This window comes from Neolamprologus brichardi, chromosome 3 (assembly GCF_056152115.1).
Source record: "Neolamprologus brichardi isolate AB-2024 chromosome 3, ASM5615211v1, whole genome shotgun sequence".
NCBI classification, from domain to species: Eukaryota; Metazoa; Chordata; class Actinopteri; order Cichliformes; family Cichlidae; genus Neolamprologus; species Neolamprologus brichardi.
This window is the reverse complement of record NC_142106.1, coordinates 13,678,944-13,703,049: the sequence shown is the minus strand read 5'-3', so window position 1 is coordinate 13,703,049 and position 24,106 is coordinate 13,678,944. Positions and strand designations below refer to the sequence as shown.

The window sequence follows — 24,106 nt, the reverse complement described above, 5'->3', positions numbered from 1 at the left end:
AACAAGCATTAAACTAATAACAAACAAGCATTAACTGGTAGAAAAGGCGAGGTTAAAAAAATAGGTTTTTAACAGAGATTTGAAGGATTGAATAGAGTCAGACTCATAGCAATAGCAATGGGGACGTTATTCCACAGATCAGGTGCAGCCAAGGCAAACACGCGCTCGCCTGTAGTCTGCAGCCGGAATCTCAGCTGTACCAAAAGTAACTGGGAAGATGATCTTAGTACTCTAGCAGGGGTGTATAATCTAAGTAGTTCAGTGAAGTAACTTGGCGCTATGTTTTTAATAATTCTTAAGGCGAGCAGCAGGATTTTGAATTGAATACGTTACTTAACGGGGAGCCCATGCAGGTCAACAAGAATGGGGGTAATAGAAAAACGCCACCCAGTACCAGTATGAAGACGAGCTGCATTCTGAAAAATATGAAGTCAAAAGTGAATCACTTAAAACAAATGACCTCATTACAAATGAACGAGTTAGAGCTTGGGAGGTCTGATTTAACACTGTGAGGCTGATCAAATGAACAAGACACATATTTATTTATGGACCTCAATTTGTTTTTTTAAATTTGTTTGACTGTTTTTGATATTTAGTGTCTGCTGGGACACAGCTCTTTTTTTAAATATTCAGTGATTGTTTTACTTTTCTGGTGTGTATTGATCTACTGTAATTGTTAACTATTTGCTCTCTATCAGCTCATATTTATAATTATTCTCATTTTTGTTTTTCCCTTATTAGAGGTCAGAGGTCACAGTGAAGGCCTTGTGTGTTGTTGGTCTGGCTGAATCTCCTGGGCTTCCACCTGCTGGTGATATCCTGTCAAAGCACTTTACAGTGGCCCTCACACTATAAGCATTTTTTGAACAACATTGCTTTTATTTTCACAGACTGGACAGAAAAATGGAACAGACACGAAGGCAAACAAGAACCAAACACTTGAGACATAAGTAACTAAAACTCAGAGGTTCCCCAAGGCAAGAACCAATCAGCTGAGTAAAGAGAAACAACAGACCATCATTACTTTAAGAACTGAAGGTCGGTCAGTCTGGAAAATTGCTAAGATTTTCAATGTGTCCCCAAGTGTAGTCACAAAAACCATCAAGTGCTACAAGAACTTCAATAACTTAGTGACATTTAAAAGAGTGTGTTTAATATATAAAGTCTTACACTCCCTTGCTCCACCACCACTAAAGCAGTTCATTAGGCATAAAGAAAGCTCAGACAGGACCACTCGAGCTACAATCCGACTTGTTTATACCCCACAGACGGACAGCATTTGGGCAGAACGTCCACTCTGTTAAGGGTGGCCATCTGTGGAACAGTCTTCCTCAACCCATTAGAGAATGCTCGACATTCAATTTGTTTAAAGCAAAGGTTAAAAACTGGTTATGGACAAATCAAGTGTGTGACCATGTATGAGTTGTATAGTTTTAATGTTTTATTTGGGAACAGAATGGTGTGTATGTGTAAGTTTGGTGATGGAGTTTTTATTATGAATGAATGATGAATTTTTATGAATTATTGTCTATTTTTTTATGTTTAAGGACAACAGATGGAAATTAGCCTTTGGCTATAATCTGGCATGTTTACATTCATGTAATTTTTTTTTTACATTTATGTTCATTAACATGCACTGTCCTAAATAAATAAAATTAAATTAAAAAATTAAAGAAAGCTGGCTCATGAAAGGAAGACCAAGAGTCACCTCTGCTGCTGAGGATAAATCCATCCGAGTCACCTGCCTCAGAAGTCGCAAGTTAGCAGCACCTCAGATTAGAGTCCAGATAAACGCCACACAGAGTTCCAGTTGTTACATTGTTATGTCAACATCAAGCTTTTAGCCTAATAATAAGCAGAGATATTTGTGTGATGATCCAGTGCTGGGCTCAAGAGATGAAGACAGTCTGATCACCTTCTCTACAAAACAAGGTGAGTTTAATGTTATGATTGACTTAGTTTTTTGAGGTATTTATGTTACTTTATTTATAATCTGCTTGTATTGCAACTCAATGCTATTATGTGTATGCAACTCTACATATATTATAAGAAAATTAATCATGACAATCCACAGCAGATCTGATTAAAACCAAAACAGTTTTTTCTTGCTGGCTCTCATGGGTGAAGTATACATATCCATTCTTTTTTTCAAGACATTTCCCATCTTATCTTTCTCAATATTAAACTTTGTATTTTTTTCCTTTTATTTTTAGCTTAAATGTAAACAACAGCAATAAAAAACAAACTTTAAAATTGTATTTTTTCCTCAGAAGAAATTCTGAACGGGCTCATTGGCAGAGATGGAGGAGCAAAACAGTGACGCGCTAACTTTGACTGCTGAAGTTCCTGAACAAAACAACACTGAAAAGCTGAGTTAATAATCCTTAAAGTTCAGATTGAACTTAATGGACTAACATCCAAACTGAAAGCTGCATTAAGGACCTTATGTCAGGATGAGCAGTGTGGCAGGCAAGGGTAGGACCCTAGTGAAGGACTCCGAGACCAAGAATCAACTTAAAGAGGCAGCTTCATCGGCTGTGAGCTTACACTCAAAAATAAAGTCCAACAAAACACTAAAGCAGCACACAAAAGAGGAACTAGAAGCAAAGACTGGTTTACTGTCTCATTTTATTTGTAGTGTGAACGTAGCCTTAGAAACACATGGCTATACGTAAACGAGAGAACATCAACACTCATTAAACACACAGCTAATGTGGAGCACACAACGACAAACAGAAGAAGACTAAACACTACAATACACCTACAAAATGACAAAAGGATGGGAAACAGGTCGGAGTACAGCTGGGGCTAATCCGACATGACGAGACAGAGAGGAAGCAAAACTGGATACACTGACACAGGACAGCGGACTATCAAAATAAAATGCAAACACTCAACTCAGAAAGTCAGACTCAAGACATGCAAGCTTGACATGTTGATAGGTGAGAATAAACACAGATACAAGACTGACTAACTACAGGATCCGGAGGGAGGGAGAACTATGATCACTAAGAACTAGAAACTAAACTAAACTAAATGATCTAATAAGAAAACAAAAGTACAAGCAAACCAAACAGAGACTCTAACCTAACTTAGAACATCATTTTAAACCAGTAACACAGTCCAAAACCTAAAGTCTGGGTCACTGACACTTTATCACACTGGTACATGAAGATAGGTACCAAGAACAAGCAATGACTCACTTCATGCTTGCTCTTTTCTTAGCCTCTGATCTAACTTTACAGTCACTTTCATTGTTATTGTCTTATTTGTTGTCTGTGAGCACAAGCAGAGGTTTTTACTCATAACCATGACCTCATTTTCAGAGGCTTCTCTAACATTTAACGGTCGTGAAATATGTCAAACTTTTCTTCTCTACTTAAGGTTAAAGAGCTAAGAGCATTTTGAGCACAGTAGAGAAGAAAAATGTGCACTGAGGATTATGACATGTTGTGTGTTTTGTGTTGTCACTGCTGAGAATTTATTCACTTAGCTGCTGTTTACAGTCTAAAGGTCTTCATCGGCACAAGCACTTCTAATTGTACTTTGCTCATTATCGTCTTTGAAAAGCAAGAGCTGACAAAACAAATCCAGTAAATTTACTTTCATCTTTAAGTTCGGTATAATAATCTGTCTTAAAATATTTTGTGTTTTATTTATTAAATGGGGAAAATTGCCATCAGTCCTGTCCTGAGAGGGCTGTGGTCATCCATCCTGTTCTAATAAACCCACATTTCAGAAACACCTTTAGATCTGTTCAGTTTTATTCATAAAGCACCAGTTAAGAGTCAGCAAATCTTGAGTCAAGTCCCTTCATATTGCAAGGTAAAGACATTACAATGTTAATCTGGGACAAATGTTCACTCTAATTCATTGATGAAGTGAATGCGAGTCGCTATAACAGACTACATTTCATGGTCCTCAGGATTTGTATGCGTTGTGTGTTTCTGTGTTGTGTGTTTCACTATATATGTATACTGTATCATGATTAGACAGACATAAATGTAAACCACACCATAACATTTTTGCTGATGCAAAACAACCACAGCAGGGATTCTGGCTTAAAGGTACTCTGGATATTGTTAAATATTAATAAATGTTTGTTTGTCAGGTATCCTGTTTGAAGAAAGCATGTTGGATCCACTTGGATGCATGTATATGAACACACATGAGGACAAACTGATTTTAAGGAAATAAAAATGCTCAAAATTTTAAAGATTGAGTTATTTTGTTCATGTATTAGCTGTTCAGTCATTTTATGAGATGGGTGCTGTCGTTATATTTTAGTATAGTTTTTGAGTCGAGGAGAATAAATTATATATAACATTAAATGTACCAATGTTGTTGTGTACTAAGCACAGATTAATTTAAACAGTTTTAATTTAAGAATTTTTGAGGAAATGGTGTATTAGGTTGTAATTGTATAGAAATGTAAGGTTACAGCTATAAACAAAAAGTACATTTAATGAGTTACAGTGAAAGGAAGTGCCTGTAAATCACAATATAAACCAAACTTTCCATCTTACCAAGAACAGAAATGCACAGAAAATCTACTGTGATTGTGATACTGTGTGTGTACTTTCACATGTCTCACAACAGAATCACCAGTTACCAGCGTTTGTTGCTCAGTGGGTGTGCTTCAAAATGGAAAACATGATTAGAGACATGAAAAGGTTGGTAAAGTACTTTCCATTTACTGTGATGCTGAAACCTTTATTGCAGACAAAAAAAATCAAATCAAATCATATAAACAGCCAGTATATGCAGTACATTCAGTATTTGCATCTGATAGATTTAACTTTCTGAGCTATTTAAACATAGATTTTATATTTAGCATAAAGAACCAGACATTCAGAGGATCATAAACTCCATATTTCAGCCTTTGCTGCTTATCCTTCAGCATTGCTGCTGTTCTGAGGGTTAAAGGTCAGGCCTCCTCCCACCACCAGATAGCCCTGCAATAAAAGGCAGTAACAGGTAGTATTAGGTAGAAACAGGCTACATGTGACTGAGTGGCAGCAGCTCATTCATTAATCCCAGAAATTCCTGGATGTTGAATTTTCATCAATCAACTTTCTGGGATTTACCTGGATGATTGAGCATGTATCAAGATCATATTTAATAAAACTGATGAATGAATGAATAAAGGATGACTCGGCATGTTTTTACTGTGATAGTTTTAAAAATTATCAGTGTGGTGTAGAGGACTGCTGAAAGTTTAGCACATTAGTGTTCAGACAGAAGGAAATCAAGCTCACTCACTTCCTCAAACTGGGTCTTTGCATCAATGATGCTCAGCTCAGCAGGAAGAGGGATGGGTATGTCTGGAACAAGCCTCTCTAAACACACATACACACACATATATAATCCAGTTCAAAGTGTAATAAAATATCATGAGAGTCAGGTGAGGTATCTGTATGGTAGTGCTTACTGGTTATGGATTCATGAAATAAATTAACACCACCAACCTGCACAGATAGAGACACACACTTATTATTATTGTTATTATCATTATTAATATGATGACGTTAAAAATCTGCTGGTATAGAGAAATGGATGTAAATCTATTAGAGCACTGTCTTCTTACCAGGATTTTGTCTATGATGTTTCCAGTTTCGTCCTTACATCTGAAAAAGTTTCACTTCAAATCCTCACAATATACAACACTAGAGTACTAATGTATACACAGAGTGTACTATACAGTCAGTGTCAATTTGTGTTCTTACTTACGTTAGTGTTTGAATGTTCGGAATGAGGAGCCGTTCTCTGAATCCAACATCCATATTAAAGTCACATTTCTACAGGAAAGAAAGTTTGATCATTTCTGCATGTGTGGTTAGTCACTTCCATGTATCTTGCATTCAACCTCTGGTAGTTTCACACAGCTCACACAGGAGTGTCCATATAGATATTCACAACAGAAAGACTCCCACAGTCAGCTGTTACAGCTCTGTGAGTTTTCTATTTTCTATATTTTCTACATGTAGCCAAACTTTCACAATAAAAGCATCAGACCTTTCTTTGAGCTGCTCTATTCTGCAGATGTTCAGAAACATGTCGCAGAGTCAAACTGAAGAAAGCTTGAAGTCCAGTTCTCAGGCAGCTTATCAATTCGCTTGTGATTGATTTGTGTTCTCGTTACACAACACGTAAGCTGAAAGTACTTCTTTTTCTTAATATAATATGCAGTAACATCAGGCTGCAGTGAGTGATAAAGTTGTGTCAAGGATAGCTAAGATACATACTTTATTGTACCAGCTCTTACAGTAAACTTGCAGATAAAGTCTGATGCGGAGTAAATACCAGCACAGAGTTTGCTTATTTGTTAAACACTGCATCTGCACATGTGCTTACCTGAAGAAAACTTTTTTTTTTATCTTCATGTTGTGCTTTGAAATGCACAGTGGCAGAGAGTTTACCCTGTCTGATTTCAATGATTGGATCCTCAGTCAGCTCCACTGTCCAAAGACCCTTTGAATATTATTAAAAAAGCCATGTTAACAGTTTATTTTCATGTAATGATGTTTCATGATGAATGAAGTTTAAGGTGAAACTTATTTGACTCTCTAACATAAACTCTTTGTAGAGTCTAGTACCGGTTTAATTTTCAGAGCTCTCAGGCCAAGATTTAACAGACTTTTCCATCCTTCAAGCTGTAGAGAAGAAAACAGGTGATTAGAAGAGAGTTTGAACCTTTGTTAAAATATTTGTGTGGTATTAATACTTTGACTAAAGAAATGGATCCTTTAAAAAAAAAGGGGGGGGGGGGGGATTGTGTGTCATGGTCCTCTAGTCCTCTGGCGGCTCCAAGTTTTGTTTTTCTCCCCATCGCTCTCTCTTCTGCATATGTGTGTCAGTCTTATGTGCGGGACCCACTAAGGAGTCCCACCTTTGGCTGAACACACCTGCAGTAATCCACCACCTGTCCCACATCACCTAATCAGTAAGCCACTACATAAGGTGGGGATTGCGACTCATTCTTTGCTGTTTTTTTAAGCTATGTGGTTAGTAGACCTTGGGTCCTCTAACTTGTCAATGCGCCTAGTCTGTTTTCCCTCGTGACTAACCACATCATCATCATCATCATCATCATCATCATCATCATCATCATCATCATCATCATCATCATCATCATCATCATCATCATCATCATCATCATCATCATCATCATCATCATCATCATCATCCTCCTCCTTCTTCTTGTGTACAGACCTTCTCTGGAATATTTGGGGTGACTCCCTGAGTTGAGTGAGTGGAAAGCGTGTTAGATTGTTATTTTATTTATGCTTCTTCATTGACGACCTGGGGTTTGGTGGTTGCCATTAAAACGGCACTTGTCTAAGAGCATTGTGCTAACTCTGACTCTCTCTATGGTGTGGGGTTGTTTTTCTGGAGCTGGGCTTAGCCCCTGAGTTCCAGTGAAAGGAACTCTTAATACTTAAGCATAGCAAGAAATTTGGACAATTTCATGCTCCCAATGACCCCAGAACAACTTTGGGATAAATTGGAGTGGACACTGCGAGCAAGGCCTTCTTATACAATTTCTGACCTTAAAAATTACACTTAAACTCATATGTACGTGAAGGCAGATAAGCAAATACTTTTGCCAAAACAGTCTGTTATGATGATCACCATAGAAGCAATAATGAGAGTTCTTCAGCTAGGAAGAAATGCAGCAGTAAGATGCAGGAGTAGCACAAAATTTTAAAATGGCATTCAGTAATTTATTTCCCTATCATATTAAACAGTGGCAGAAGATCTGGTGTTGTTTCTTCCAGTGAGAGCAGGTGTTAATCAGCTTTTCTCACCTCTGGAACGTTAAAGTCAAATGGTCCTGATTTGTAGATTGCCATGGCGGCCCCATTGAAGAAGAACTCAGAGAAGCCCACGTAGATCATCTTGTTAGTCTCTGTGAAAACTGGTTCTTTGCCTGGACTTATTGAACCAGGGTCCACAGCCTGCCCGTGTACAGACATTAAGCCCTGAAACACACACAGAATGATAATTTTTTATTTACAGCGTAGAAATAGCAACACGGGCAGCAAAATCAAACTTCCAAGTCATAAAATCATGAAGGAGACATGCCCAAGAATCGCAATGCATCCACTGGTGTGTATTTCATGGTAAATACATGATTTCATTAGATCACATTACTATTAACCCAGATGCTAAGACTCTTTTCAACAGGCCTAATGTTGTCCAGCAGGGACAACAGCTGGCATAAAGAAAACGCAACATACCAGTGTCACTACACCTTACAGTTTGTGTTGCTGTGCTCTGACTTTTAACCAGGTGTTAATGTCTGTAAGGTTATATTCAGGGTCAGGATAATTCAGTGTTGTTGTTTTTTTTTAATTATTATTACCTTAAAAGACATATCAAGGCTCCTCGATGTCACTGCAATATCACTGCTCAAGGAGTAGTCCAAGTCTAATTGGCGGTCCTCATAGACTGTCCTGTTCATGGGCAAGTCCTTCAGCATCTGATCTATCATAGATTGAAGAGCAGGAAAGAACTACAGACACAAAAACACTTCTGAGCCACACAGATGTCGTAAGATCTGCAAAAGGCAGATTGATACTATAAAATAATAATAATAATAAACATCTTGTATGTGGTGACAGTTGTTCAGGAGGTACAGCAGGTCATCTAAGTGGAAGCTTGATGGTTTGATCCACAGCTTCTCCAGTCTGCATGTCAAAATACCATTGGGCAAGATATTGAAGCCTGAGTTGGCCCCAGTGCATTGCTAAGGATGTAGGTGTGTGTGAATGCTAGCTAAAAAGCATTTAGATATATGCTTTATATAGAAGTGCTATATATAAGTGCTTACATGAATACGGGTGAATGACGCACGTTGTACAGAGCTCTTTAACTGCTTGATTAGAGAGTGCTGTGTGAGAACCCAAGCTTTTTGACATAAAATCACAGTTGCTGTTTAAGTGATTAAATTATTTGTCTCATAATTTTAAACAAAGTATCAATACTGTTGGCACTTTATTTAGTACTTTTGGGTCATCTGATTGTTGGGATTTCCTCTGTATTATTGAAGAAGTTTACCTTACAATACAAAGCATGCTCAGGTGATTGTTTTTGTGATAAAGAAAATCTCATTTAATTGATTTATGAAAAATTATGTCTGAAGACACACAGAATAAAATCTGTGCTTATGCTGCATTACTTTGTTCAGTGTATTGCTACTTAACACATCTATTTGTTTTTGCCTCATTAATTTATTCTGTTTCTGGTATATTGTGCCGGTCACTATAGTGTCTTTGCTCATAAATCTGAGCATTGATAGATGACGTTTGACGTTTCCACTGTCTTTGCCTTTTTTATTTTTTTGTGTGTGTGATTGCAGCTTCATGTTAGATGCATTTTCTCTCCCAAACTCAGGTTGCCTGGCAGAGCTACCCCTCATATCTGTGTAGGTAGTCGTACACAAGGTGTTTATCCTAACAGCACACTCCACGGGTTTCATTGAGCCTGGCTTCAGCTGTGTTTCAGTTGGAACTGACCTTATTGTTGAAGAGATACTGGTAGAATAGTCTGAATGAGTCCCAACAAAACCTGAAAAACAAACAAAATTCAGAAATCCTATCATTCATCAGCAGGACTTGTCTAACAGACTGTTGATCTACCAGCTGATGGTTCATGTTTCTCTGAGGATGAAGTGGAGAAACTGATCCTAAGACATCTTAGGCCAAGTATAAATTTCTGAAATAACAGTTTACTGGTTACATAGCTCAAATTCCATTCAGCCCCAGCTGCAACAGCTGGATGTTGTGGGGGTGTGACTATGCATGTGTCTTCCTGAAAGGTATCTTAAATCAGTATTCTCTCTAATGTCCAGCAGGGGGCGACCTCTCTGGTCTGACTGCATAGAGGTCTATGAGACAGAGGCTGTGTCCCAATTCAGGGTCTTCACGCTTGAAGTACGCATTTTAAGTGTGATTACGTCACCGCCACGCGACGACGGCTGTCCCAATTCGAAGTGTACTTCAAATGCATGCTCCAAATGCGCCGTCGATTTCCCCAAATATCAAGCGTGGTCCGGTGCACGCTTCGTGGTCCCATATATCCAGTGTTGGGAAGGTTACTTTTAAAATGTATTCCATTACAGATTACAGATTACATGCCCCAAAATGTATTCTGTAACGTATTCCGTTACGTTACTCAATGACAGTAACGTATTCTGAATACTTTGGATTACTTAATATATTATCATGCTGTTTACAACTACATGAATGTACTATTGCTGTGATTTATTACTGTTACTGAAGGTCCGCGGCTCCGAACCGTAGTAAAGGGACCTCTGGCTAATACGGTGGGTTCTGTGTCGGCTTGTAGCCGAAAACTAGCTTTACTTTGTTGTCTGGGTCAACTTTGCTAGCAGAGACAGAGAGAGGCGTTGAAAGGCTGCTCCAACAGAACTTATTGTTTTTGGAGGAAAACACGAACACGGTGTACAGTCGAGTCTTAATAGCTTACTTACAACTGGGCTCGTCAGGCTCTCTTCTTGGCTGCAGTGGTTATTATTATATTTACATGCTTCCAGCTCCCGTTTTTGCTCGATGACAGCTCATACTTTTCCTTTTTGTCCCTCCCTCGCTCACAGACACATAACGTGTATGGTAGTCCATTCTCCCTGCAGCACGGACTACACTGCCCATGATGCTACATTCTTTAGAGCTATACCTGTAGCATTCTGCCTATTAGCTTAGCACAACAACAACAAAAAGGCCTCTCTCACCCAGGAAACACGCAGAGAGAGAGCGTCACCCCGTAACCATGGCAACCGTAACGCTGCCGCCTGGAACAACAGAACGTAGCTGTCAAACAAAACCCAAACAGTCCTGACCCGCCACAATATGAAACAGGGAAGTACCGCCGTGTAATCCATTTATTTCAACAAAGTAACTGTATTCTAAATACCACCTTTTTAAACGGTAACTGTAACGGAATACAGTTACTCATATTTTGTATTTTAAATACGTAACGGCGGTACATGTATTCCATTACTCCCCAACACTGCATATATCCCACAATTCATAGCGTGGGTGTGGATAAATTTGCTGAAAAAAAACGGCGGATGAGGAGCGCCCGAAGAGTAAACTTTAAGTAAATACTGAATATGACGTCACTTATTTATGTGCGAATGTTTAATAACGAAGAACATTAAAACATTGCTGTTGGCCACATGTTGGTAAATTTATGTAACAATAGTGATGTTTGTACTTTCAGCATTAACTTAGTTGTAAAGATATATAGAGAGATAGATATATATATAGATATATAGATATATAGATATAGATATAGATATATATATATATATAGATATAAATAAAATAATAATCTGACAATAACTATAATATTGGCCATATTATATTTACATTACCACAGTGAGATGATTTTAGTCTCATGAACAACATTAACTAATTATTATTTACTAACTAATCTTAAATGACTGTTCAGTACAGAAATGAAGCCCAACAATCATGTTTTACAGTCCTGTGGTCTCAGCCTCAGATACTCAACTAATCAAAGTGATGTCATGACAGAAATGAATGACCAACAAAACATTTTTTCTCCTTCATTTCTGTCAAACAAAGCTGTTTGTAACGTTTCTCGTGGTTAGTATCATGGTTGCTAGGCAACCTGAACAACGCGACGAAGCATAGACCGTCCCATTTCACAAGCCTCTCACTTCAGCACTTCTCGTACTTATAGTACGTAGTACGCGTAGTGCGCGTACTTCAAGCGTGCAGACCCTGAATTGGGACACAGCCAGTGGCGGTCCTAGCCTGTTTGGCGCCCTGGGCGAACACTCCCTCTGCCCGGCTACCAAACGGCCATCATAATTCGTCATACAATGAGAACAGGACAAATTGACAACTGACAATGACTAATTAATATTACGATCTGTAACATAATGTATTGTTTGGAGTTTAGTCTGTTACTGTTACTATTTTTACCATTTCTTCTTGGAGCAACTGTAACTCACATAATTTCCTTAGTAATAAAGTATTCTGATTCTGATTGTTTCAGGATGACCTGCCATTATCCAATCACACATCTGCTTACCTTCATCTTTTGCTCGTTTCTCTTCCTCTTCTTTTCTATTTTTTCTAAACTGAGGACATGATGGCTTTTAACTTTTCTTGTCCATCTTACATTGGTTTTAATTTTGCACTCCAGTATGAACACAAATCCCCCAACTCGAGGATCACCACAACATAACCTAACAGACCTACACCTTAGTTCATAGATTCACTTTGTCTAGTTTATTTCTGAGATTTCAAACAACCCAGGATTCAAATCATGAATCCATAATTTACATCATTATAAATGAAATGTGCTTTATTTGGAAGCAGCAGGGCCCCCTCCCCTTTCGAAGGCTTGTGTGAGACTTTAAATCATCAAACTGTAAATTATAAATTTTAAATTGTTATTGATCCCTTTACCCCGAGTCCTAAAGTGTATATTTATTTTCTTACTCTTCTTATATTTATTGTTTGTTTACTTGCACTGTTGTAACTGGAGCCTCATCGTCTCGTCTCTCTATATACTGGACTGTATGTAGCGGAGATGACAATAAAGTTTACTTTGACTTCAGCAGCGAGCAGGCGCACCGAGGGCTCTCGCTCACTTTTCGTGTATAGAATTTCTAAAAAAAAAAACATCGGTGCAAATTATAAGTCTGTATTATAATGTCCGCTGTTTTCATGTTTGTTGGTTTGTTTTAATTTTGTTTTACTTTGCGAGTTGGTTATTAGACGCTGCTCCAGCCAGCCAGAGAACCCTCTGCCGCCCCGCCCTCTCCTCTCTGCGCCGCAAGCAGCAGGCGCACCTCGCAAACGGAGGGCGCCCTTACTCCCAGCAAATGGGCGATAGAAAGCCGATCGGTGCCTCTGCCATTCATTGCGCTGGCTGATGTCGGGGCAGCATCAGTACGAGCATTTTTTTTTTTTGCCGATGCCCGTGATGCCGCCCCCCACCACGATGCCGCCCCGGGCAACCGCCCGTGTCGCCCGTATCTAAAACCGCTACTGGACACAGCCAATGAGCCTCCTTCCCAGTTCAGTGTTCTGAATAAATAAAACTTTTGTTGAACTATTGTTCAGTTAGAGTCAGAGAGAAGCAGGAAGCTCCTGTTCTTAGTCTTGTTACCAGCCAGTGGACGCTGTTCTGATGGTATCTGCCTTGATTGTGCAGCTATCTCTTGGTATCTCAACATTCAGGTGTCCTTGTGGGTTTTGGTTCATTCTCACTGGGATTGTGGCAGTCACGCCTTCTCCCATTAAGGTTGTCGTGCCTTCGATAGGGCTGCATAGGAAAAGACAAAGAAAGTGCTGTTTTTTTGTGTCAAATCAAATCAAATCACTTTTATTGTCACATCACATGTGCAGGTACACTGGTACAGTACATGTGAGTGAAATTCTTGTGTGCGAGCTTCACAAGCAACAGAGGTGTGCAAAAATACAATACCATAAGAACAAGCAAAATATAAGAATGGCTAAATCTGAGAATTATATGAATAAATATATGTACAATATAAGAGTGTATGTCTCCAAAAGTTGATTCTGTTCATCTGGACGTAGAGTTGGGGAATGGCTGCAATCACAGCATTGTAAGATGGTGACAGATGTACCCTTAGGCCCCCTCCTCGATTCAGAGATGGTCTTTCCCTTTTCAAGTAAATGGCCTCCTCGAGTCCGCGCTCAAACCAGCGTTCTTCCCTGTCCAGGATGTGGAACATCCTCATCATTGAAAGAGTGTCCACTGGCCTGTAGGTGTAAATAGTCTGCAGAGTCCTGGCCTGACGAGGTAGCTCTTCTGTGTTGTGCCATCCGCTTCACCAGAGGTTGTTTGGTTTCCCCGATGTATAAATCCTGGCAATCCTCCTGCACTTAACAGCGTACACTATGTTGCTCTGTTTGTGTCGGGGGACCCGATCCTTGGGGTGGACCAATTTTTGGCGCAGCGTTTTTTTTTTGGGGTTTAAAAGCCACAGAGCCACATAAGCCACATAAGAGTGTATTCATATTACTGAATGTGTATACTAAATATGTATGTCTTCGTGTGTGTGTCTGTGTACATATTTTACAAATTTAATAGAGTAAACAGTAAAATAAAATATATAAAATATACAGAGGTTGGTAGTTGGACATGTGCAAACAAGTGGCCTTTATGTACAGTGTGGAGCGGTGCTGTTGCCGTACCAGGTGGTGATGCATCCAGTGAGGATGCTTTCAATGGCACAGCGATAGAAGGTCCTGAGGATGCGGGGGCTCATGCCGAATCTTTCCAGTCTCCTGAGAAAGAAGAGGCGCTGCTGCGCCTTCTTCACTGTTTTCTTTATGTGTACTGACCACGTAAGATCCTCAGCCAGATGTACACCAAGGAAGCTGAAGCTGCTCACTCTCTCCACAGCAGCACCGTTGATGGTGATGGGGGTGTGTACTTCTCTGCACCTCCCGAAGTCCACTATCAACTCCTTTGTCTTTGTGACATTGAGGGTGAGATGGTTGTCTTGACACCAGTGGGTCAGGGCGCTGACCTCCTCCCTGTAAGCTGTCTCATCACCGTTGGTGATAAGACCCACCACTGTAGTGTCGTCCGCAAACTTCACAATGATGTTTGAGTTGTTAGTGGCCGTGCAGTCATGGGTGTAGAGTGAGTACAGGAGAGGGCTCAGTGCACACCCCTGTGGTGCATCAGTGTGATGGGGGATGAGGTGGTGCTGCCCAGTCTGACCACTTGGTGTCTGTCAGACAGGAAGTTAAGGATCCAGCTGCAGAGGGAGCTGCTCAGTCCTAGATCCTGCAGTTTCCTGTCCAGCTTCGAGGGAACGATGATGTTGAATGCTGAGCTTTAATCTACAAACAGCATTCTCACATATGTGTCTCTCTTCTCCAGGTGTGACAGGGCAGTATGTAATGTCAGGGCTATGGGATCATCGGTGGACCTGTTGTGGCGGCATGCGAACTGTAGAGGGTCCAGTGAATCGGGCAGTGAAGAGCAAACGAAGTCCCTGACAAGCTTCTCGAAGCCTTTGCTCACGATGGGGGTCAGGGCTACTGGTCACCAGTCGTTCAATGAGGAGGTGGTGGAGGATTTGGGTACAGGGACGATGGTGGCCATTTTGAAGCAGGCTGGGACTACAGACAGAGAGAGGCAAAGTTTGGAGATGTGTGTAAACACACCAGCCAGCTGAGCCGCGCATGACTTGAGGACGCGGCCGGGAATCCCGTCCAGACCAGTAGCTTTGCGCGCGTTCACCTTCCTGAAGCACTTCCGCACATCCTCCTCAGACAAAGTGTGCGCATACTGTCCGGTCTCCTGGTGTTCGCTGTGTCGAATCTAGCGTAGAATACGTTTAGATCCTCACACAGAGAGGCCGTGTGTGTGTGTGTGTGTGTGTGTGTGTGTGTGTGTTATCTGCACAGACACTGCAAATCACTTGATTATTTTTTGTTTGTTTGTTTGTTTGTTTTTAAGTGCTACTGTCACATCATCTTGAACGGAAAAAAAAAAAAAACTTTCTGGACTGTGGATCTAATCTGAGGAGACTGTTCTCAAGAGCAATTAATCTCAGCATGAATGTTCTAGGTTTATTATATCAATCTAGTGCATGTATCATAAAAGCAGACACACACATACACTGTATGTGAAGCTCTGTGTTCATTCAGAGATACTTAAAGATAAAATCTGTATATGAAGATGAAACCTGAGCATGTCTTACAGAAGACCCCATGATCCACTACAAAACAAAGCTGATTCTCAGCAAACAATGCTAACATTATGAATGTTGCTGTAAATATACTGTTGTTATCTTTAGAGACTTTCAAAGAGCACGATTTCCTTGAGCATCAACAATGCTGAAGCTTACTGCAGGCAGTGATCTGATTTGCTCTACATTGTCTGAGAACATTTATAATGTTGTAGTTGTACGTACTTGATCTGAATCAAAGGCAGTTTTGCTTCTCGTTGAAATTCTAGAGATAAGGTCATGTCCTTGATTTCAATCTGGAGACCAATGTTCTCCTGAAACCTAAAATCCACCTCAGCAGGATCAACTTGTAGTTCAGTAAGTTTCACACTGATCAGGATAAAAATATATTGTACTGTAAAAAACTCAATATCATATAAACCCATAAAAACCACATTTTCATTTTCTAATTGAAATGAGGAAACAAAATAACCATAAACAAAATAACTTATTGTTACCTTTTGATTGGTACACATTTTTTATCTATCGAGAACTCCTTGTTAACCAGCCCCTTTAAGTACATCAGACCAAGATCCTTCACTGTAAAACACAGTACATGTACAACAACATATGTTGGTGATACATTTAAGGCTGCAGACCCTGAATTGGGATACAGCCATAGATTCTCGTACCTGTTAAGAGACGTGCAGCTGCATTCTGAACTAACTGAAGCTGGTAAAGAGAAGAGTGTTGGAGGCCCAAGTAGAGGGAGTTACAGTAGTCCAGTCTGGATGTGATAAATGCGTGGATAAGCTTTTCAAGGTCCTTTAATGACCTTTAAGTCTTTGCTTTGGATATCTGACGCAACTGGTAAAAGCTGTTTTTTTTGTTTGTTTTTTTACCACAGTGGAGACCTGTTTCTCAAGTTTAAAACAGCTCTCCAGGAACACTCCAAGGTTTCTTACAGTGAGCGAGAGATGGCTAGCAAGAGGGCCAAGGGCATCAGCTAACTGGTCTGGCGGACTATGGTTTCGGTCTTATTCTCAATTCAGTGTAAGAAAATTATGTGATAACAAAATTTTAACTTCTTGCAGACAGTTGAACAGAGGTTGCAAAGATGCAGACACATCGTATTTCAAAGGTGAATAAATCTGGATATCATCGACATAACAGTGAAAGGAGATGTTATATTTTTTTTAAAAATATAAAAAAGACGAAAATCAATAGACATGGTCCAAGACATGGACCCATGCATTTCCATTTCATAGAGCCGAAATGTGACAGTTGCAGGTATAATATTTTTTGTAGTAAAGCTGTTAGCAGTAATTGTAGTAGTCTAAGACGTTTCACCTCTCATCCAATGAGAAGTCCAGACGGTTTTCTTTCCAAGCTCCTTAGACTACAATGACATGGATGACTGAGAACTTTTACAGACAGTAATTGTAGTAGCTCCCTTGAAGGTATCACTAGTCTCCTGCACTAGTATTCAAATTAAAAACGAAAGTTTATCTTATGCTGAAAGGCCAGCAAGTTTTGTAGGAGATATCATATATTTGCCTATTCAAATGGCTGCAGCCAACAGTTACAGCACCAATGTAAAACAGTCTATTCTATAATCTTTTTTTTTAATGTCCATGTGGGCAAAAACTAGCTTTGTGGGAGGTGGGGGATTTTCATACAGGAAAATAAACCTTAACAGTTTGTATTTTAACACAAATCATGATCTTTTTCCATGTATACAAAAATAAATATTAATATAGAATAAATAAGTGAAATACATTTCTAATCAATAACAGCTGAAACTAATTTAAAAAAAATGTATGTGTAAGTTATCTGATCCTCCCTTCCTCCACTTCTATATGAAGGTTTTCTGCTTTGTGAATTTGGACATAATTCACTACACATGACTGATGCAGAAGTACAGAAACATGTATCAACACATGAAGGGTCACGACTATTTCACAAAATACTATGAAACTGGTTTGCTTTCTGATTTTGCATTTTATTCAAACTGACCAGCCAGACTGAAAGAGTCTGTGAAAGAGTCACAGCAGCTAAAAAAAAGTGTTTGAGTTCAGGCAGCACACAGGTTGGTCAGTCTGGTCTTACATTCTCAGTCAACTGCTCTGTCTACCAGTAGCTGGTGTTTCACTTGTCTGGTATTCCTGCCAATTCCTTTCTGTGCCCCGCTCATGTATTGAGTCATATTGCATGTTCATTTTAGCTGTTATTATGCCTGGCAAGAGCTTCCATGTGGTACTGAAGCAGGTTATTGGCCAGTAGCTGGATGCGACCAGTCCCTTCTCTCTTTCTGCCATGTCATGACACTTGTGACATTCATTTGCTTTCATACTTTAAGTCCATGTCTAGTGGAAGTGGCAAATCTTTGCTGTTGTATTCATTTAACCTTGATACAAGTGCCTTTCCAAATCTGAGGTAAAACTGGAAGCAGCCATGCATTTCCACAAAGCCAACATACATCAGACACTTTTTGTCTGGGTTTTGCCGTGGAATGACAGATGGGCGCTTTTCCATCTGTGCAGTCTTTTGTGATTTTTACTGTTGTAAGGTAATCAGTTTGACATAACAACATCAATAACACTATAACAGTGGTTTTTAGGTATTTACAATTGGCATTTACTGTGCACACATCAGAATCACACATATTATACTGTATATATAATAATATACAACACAACCTTGTAATAGGTTGGAAGTGTGAAACACTGTGTTGTTTATTTCTGACACATTTGCTGGAGCTTCAAACAAACCATCACTACCTCTTCTCCTTTTTGTCAACAGCTCACATTGCTTCCACTCTCAACCTCACCACAGTCTGCAAATGATTAGAAAAGTCACACCAATACCAACCATAACTGAAAAACATACTAAACGATTCGAGCCAACCCAGCCTAGGTTTTCAAACAGATGCTTATCTAAGCATAGATGTACTGCCTGTTGATTTTTAATACCTGCACATTAATTGTTAGTTACTCAAATTGTGGAAAAACTGCAAAACATTTTAGAGTAAATCTGGAATCCCTTTTTTGTGTAAGCTGCATTTGTTGTACCATCCCTTTTAACACATGGAGCTTTCCATGTTCCAACTTCGCATAAAAAGGAGAATGACGAAAAGAAAAAAAATAGGTAGATGTCTTTTGTCACTGGGCCATATGAGGACTTCACCTCTGGAGTAGGTTCGCTCTGAGTTGCAAACCGGGTAGTATAAATCTGTGTTAGGTGAAGTTAGTGTGTTTTTCATGTCATTCTATGGTCTGGTTCCATATTTGTTCAACTACTGATTTTGCCATTTTATCTGCTCTGTGGTTGCCACAAAAAAAAGAATCTTTGAGATAATATAAACTTCAAATTTTCAAAAAACAGTAGTTTATAGAATTATGTAGGGAGTATGATGTGTAATGGATTTCGCTAAATCAGCTGAAACTACTTTTTCCATAATCTGTCAAAAATCATGTGTTTGCCTATGTTCTGCGATCACTGCACATTCTACTTGATTTTAACTGGGAGCTTGGTTGCGTGATGCCAAATCATCCACAAAGACCCTCAGGTTAGAGTTAGTCAGCGATGCTTCCTGTGGGTCAAGTCTGGATGAACAGATTGCAGAAATGGCTGCTATAAAATCATGTCGTTCAACTTCTGCTGCTGTCAGAGAAGCGATGCTGGGTTTAACCCAGTACATCTTTTAATTGTGACATTTGGCATTATTCAATAGTACAATGTGATACCATAACCAACATGCAGCTAGTAAATACATTTTTTGCTGTAGAAGGATCAGTGACACAAATTGCAACTAAAGGATTACGTCTGGATTGTCCACAAACTCATGTGAAGCTAGAAAGTCTTTCCAGCTGCTGCTACTGCTCGCAGGTAAGGGAAAGCCTGCTGGTCTCTATTATTCCCTACAATCCTGCAACAAAATATGTATCCACCCTAATTTCTCCTGATCATCCTTTTTGCCTTTTTTTCTCCATAATTTTCATCTTATATCGGTTAGACTTTTTTAAATACAGGTTTAATTACATTTCTGATTTCTTAAATGAAATAATTTGTATTTGGAAAACTACAATACAATCAGAAACTGAAGTTGGTCTCAGCCGCTCATCATTCTGGATTCTTTATCAATTGAGATTTCAGCAGTGACCCTCTCTGGTCTCTGTTGTGATGCACTCACCTCCATAATAATTTGTTCGTAGATAACACCTCCAAGAAAAACGAGATTTCTAAAATTGCGTTACACGGACAAACAGCATCACATGTTTTCAATATGCAGAAAACAAATGATTAGATATATTGCTGAAACATTGTGATGAATAACTGTCAGCAGTTATCATTGTAGGCATTTTATAGGCAAAAGACCATTAACTGTATAAACATGTATATATTATATCTATAATTAAAAATATCATCCAAATCTATCCATAACCCTAAATGTAAACCATATAACTCTACAATGAGACTTAGAAAAACCCCAAGCATCCCTCCGTCTCAACTTTCTCCTTTGTCTCTCCTGGACCTTTAAATAGTTCAGATGCCCAAGGACAAAAGCTACAGTTCAATAAAGCATTTGCATTTTAACTGATGCCCCCTGGTGGCCACATTTATTAATGAACCAGCAACACTATTCCTTAAATTCACTATAACACAGGTGAAGCAAAATTGAACATGATGCACACAGGCTAAGTGACTATCAAAATAAAACAGGAAGTCAAGAACACACACTGAGAAGCAGACTGACAAAATACAGGGAAGAGGAGGAAGGAGACAGACACGACTAGGAAGACACAGAACGAGGGTGAGAAAGCCAGAGACAAAGACTGGGGAATTTGAAAGGCAAATAAACATGGAGACAAGACTGACTAGGGAACGCAGGGAGCAGACTAAGACATGCCGCATAAGAAAGGGAGCTGATTAAACTAAAACAGTAGAAGAAGTAGAAACTTAAATAACAAAAACTCAGTGGCTCTCTAAACATCAGAATCCCAGTAGACTGCAAAAACAAAATAAACCAAGTTACAACCAAGGGTCAGAATCCCCCTAACAACATAGTCCCTATGATTCCTGGGAAACAAAAACCCCTCCACCAGTATAAGGTAACGTTCACGGAGGATTTTAAACTAATATTTGATACAAAAATGTGTATATATATAAATTTACATCAGTTTATGGAGAACATGATTCAAGTAAAGGAAATCATGCACCAATGTCCATGAGTCCCATTCACAGAGAGTTGGGCAATGGCTGCAATCACAGCATTGTAAGATGGCGAAAGATGTACCCTTAGGCCCCCTCCTCGATTCAGAGATGGTCTTTCCCTTTTCACGTAAATGGCCTCCTTGACTCTGCGCTCAAACCAGCGTTCCTCCCTGTCCAGGATGTTACATCCTCATCCTTGAAAGAGTGTCCACTGGCCTGTAGGTGTAAATAGACTGCAGAGTCCTGGCCTGACGAAGTAGCTCTTCTGTGTTGTGCCATCCGCTTCGCCAGAGGTTGTTTGATTTCCCCGATGTATAAATCCTGGCAATCCTCCTGCACTTAACAGCGTACACTATGTTACTCTGTTTGTGTCGGGGGACCCGATCCTTGGGGTGGACCAATTTTTGGCGCAGCGTGTTTTGGGGTTTAAAAGCCACAGAGACCTGGTGTTTAGAAAAATGCGTCTCAACTGCTTTGATGCTCCTGACACATACAGAATCACCATCTCTGAATTGAGGAGGGGGCCTACGGGTACATCTTTCGCCATCTTACAATGTTACAATCAATGTTGTGATTGTGGCCATTCCCCAACTCTCTGTGAATGGTACTCATGGTCTTTGATCAGTGGTCTTTGATCAGTGGGTTTTGGTCAGTGGTTGTTGATCAATGATCATGAGAATTTGCATAATTATGATTAAGGAACTGACCTCCAAGCCCATTGTTCCTTCAGTGGGCTGGTTTCAGTCATTATGCAAATGTACTGTTTAAGATTTGGGGAAACCTGCAGTCAGCTGAGACTGAAGAAGTCACTTGGATGAGTGACGAAACGTTTCTCCCACAAAACGCTACGTCCAGATGAACAGAATCAACTTTTGGAGATTTACTTACCTGGATGATTGAGCGTGCATTAAGACGTAGTAAAAATATGCTGTTATAATAATAAAATAAAAATGTATAAATATGTAATAAAATGTATGAATCCTGGCAATCCTCCTGGCACTCAACAGCGTACACTATATTATAAAATATGCAAAAATTGGTCCACTTCTAGGATCCAGTACCCCAGATTTCACCTCAGATGGCTGCACTCACCTCCTTTAAACATGTATTATAAACAGGAAAGAGTTTTCTTTAATCACCGAAGCAAACTTCTGCGTATGTGCTAAAACAGCCCAGCATGTGTGGAGTAGGTGCAGCTGGATAACATGCAGTGACTCTTTTCAAAGATGAACTCTGCAGGCATGGACGCGCACGCTCTGGTCCGTTAATTTGCCTTCATGTTTCCAATGATTGGCCAAATGGAAAAAGAAAAAAATCCACCTCAGCGTAAACTGTACATTCAAGTTATTTATTTCAGTGCAACTGTAAAACTGCAAACACACACAGCATGTAATTAAATAAATAACATGTGCTGCACAGAGGTGTGCAGGACTGTATTTAGCAGCCAGCCGTCATCTCTGGTCAGACTGGATCGGCTGTTTGGAAGGCGTCATTGTTGACTTCAGTGCGGAGTAGATGACCCCTGGCTCTGGTGAAGGATCTGAACACAAACACACAGATTAAAGAAACTTTTAGATTTCAGGTGATAAAAACTTCTGGGACACATCAAAAAATAACTGCACATGCAACATTTTCCACAAAGAAAACATCCACTGAAGTGTAACAGAGCGGGGACACTTTTAGTCTTTCTGTAGATGTACTCACATAAATCCTCACAAAGATCAAGACAATATATTCATTTTTTCACTGACTTTGGATTTGATAAAGTAGATCAAATTAACCCTTTAAAGAGACTCAGATTCGTTACCTTTGATTCGAATGAACTGTTTTCACAGGCCCAGGCTGCTCGGGTTTTCCCATGATGCATTCACTCACTCTGTGTGTATAAACCTCTCTGCACTTAATTATCAGTTATTATTAATCTCTGACTTTATTGCACAGCATGTCTGTTTTCCTGTGTCCCTCCCCTCTCTTCCAGCCAGTCACCAGAGATGGCCGCCCCTCCCAGAGCCTGGTTATCGTGCAGGTTACTTCCTGTTAAAAGGGAGTTTTTCCTTCCCACTGTCTAAAAATGCTTTTTTATAGAGGTTGTCTGATTGTTGCTGTTTTCTCTGTGTTATCCCTGGGGGGGGGGGGGGGGGGGGGGGGGGGGGGGGGGGGTTTACCTTGCAATATAAAACATCTTGAGGTGAATGTTGTTGTGATTCAGCACTATATAGATACAACTTAATTGAAATTACATTAAAGAGCTCACAGTTAAAGTAAGAATCTGACAGGACAGTAAACTGGTTTAAATAATGGAGGAATCTCATCACTTTGTACATTTCACACTCTGTTGTTAGAGCAGAATGTCAATAATAAACTGCTGCTTATTTCTAAGATTCATTTTCAGTCTAAGAATATAAAACTATTACACTCTGTGTCATAAATGCAGTTCTAACATCTGTGCCAAATCAAACCCTTGAACATTCAGTGGAGCCCTTTAGGGACGTGTTGGATTCACATCATCAATGTACAGCAGCTGTGTGACGCTATCATCTCTATATGGATGAAAACCTCAGAGGAATGTTGTCGAGCACCGTGCCGAGTCTATGAAGGATTAACACAGCAAGGCGTACCTAATAAAGTGGCCAGTATGTGCACTCCATAAAAATAAACGAGTCACAAAATGATATGAGCCAGTAGGTGGCAGCAGAGGAAGTCAAATTTGCTCAACAAATGATGGTTTTCATCTGACCTTTGACCTTTTTCCTGGCACTAATAATGAGTCTGGCCCAAGCTCGGCCCCCTTCAGCAGGCTCGTGTCAGAGATTTCTGGCTCCTCAGTCTAGTTCCCTTTAGGACATTTGTTCTTACAGGATTCTTCTCCTTTAATAAAGTATATAGTCAGGCCTGGATCAGGTGACCTGAACCCTGCCTCAGTTATGTTGTAATTAGTCCAGGCTGCTGGGGGGCTTCCCATGGTGCACTGGGGATTTCTTCTTAATCACTCACCTCTCTGTATTTAATCATTAGTTATATTTAATATTATTATCTCTGGCTCTCTTCCACAGTGTGTCTTTGTCCTGTCTCCCTCACAACCAACCACTCGCAGCAGATGGCCGCCCCTCCCTGAGCCTGCTTTTGCCCCCTGGTTGTCATGATCCTGGGTTTTTGACCCAGGTTTTTTAATTTATTAAA

General features: G+C 39.8%; 2 protein-coding genes across 2 annotated transcripts in view; both read right to left on the bottom strand.

Moving 5' to 3' along the window:
- Positions 1-4,889: 4,889 nt before the first annotated feature.
- On the bottom strand, positions 4,890-18,076 carry LOC148103565 (BPI fold-containing family C protein-like). Its single transcript, XM_087838139.1, has 16 exons — positions 18,066-18,076; positions 16,405-16,499; positions 16,231-16,312; positions 15,985-16,102; positions 13,925-13,933; positions 13,171-13,352; positions 9,519-9,570; positions 8,366-8,515; positions 7,809-7,982; positions 6,597-6,653; positions 6,355-6,471; positions 5,731-5,798; positions 5,588-5,627; positions 5,432-5,468; positions 5,263-5,339; positions 4,890-4,955 (listed from the first exon to the last, which is right to left on the bottom strand). Exons 1-16 carry the CDS (start codon positions 18,074-18,076, stop codon positions 4,890-4,892), a joined length of 1,335 nt encoding a protein of 444 aa, XP_087694265.1.
- A 4,184-nt stretch (positions 18,077-22,260) lies between these two features.
- LOC102797571 (uncharacterized) overlaps positions 22,261-24,106 on the bottom strand; it is a 38,298-nt gene continuing 36,452 nt past the window's right edge. The window contains exon 8 of the mRNA XM_087838138.1: positions 22,261-22,466. Coding sequence (XP_087694264.1) covers positions 22,378-22,466 — 89 coding nt within the window. The 3' untranslated portion in view covers positions 22,261-22,377. The remainder of the gene's footprint in view (positions 22,467-24,106) is intronic.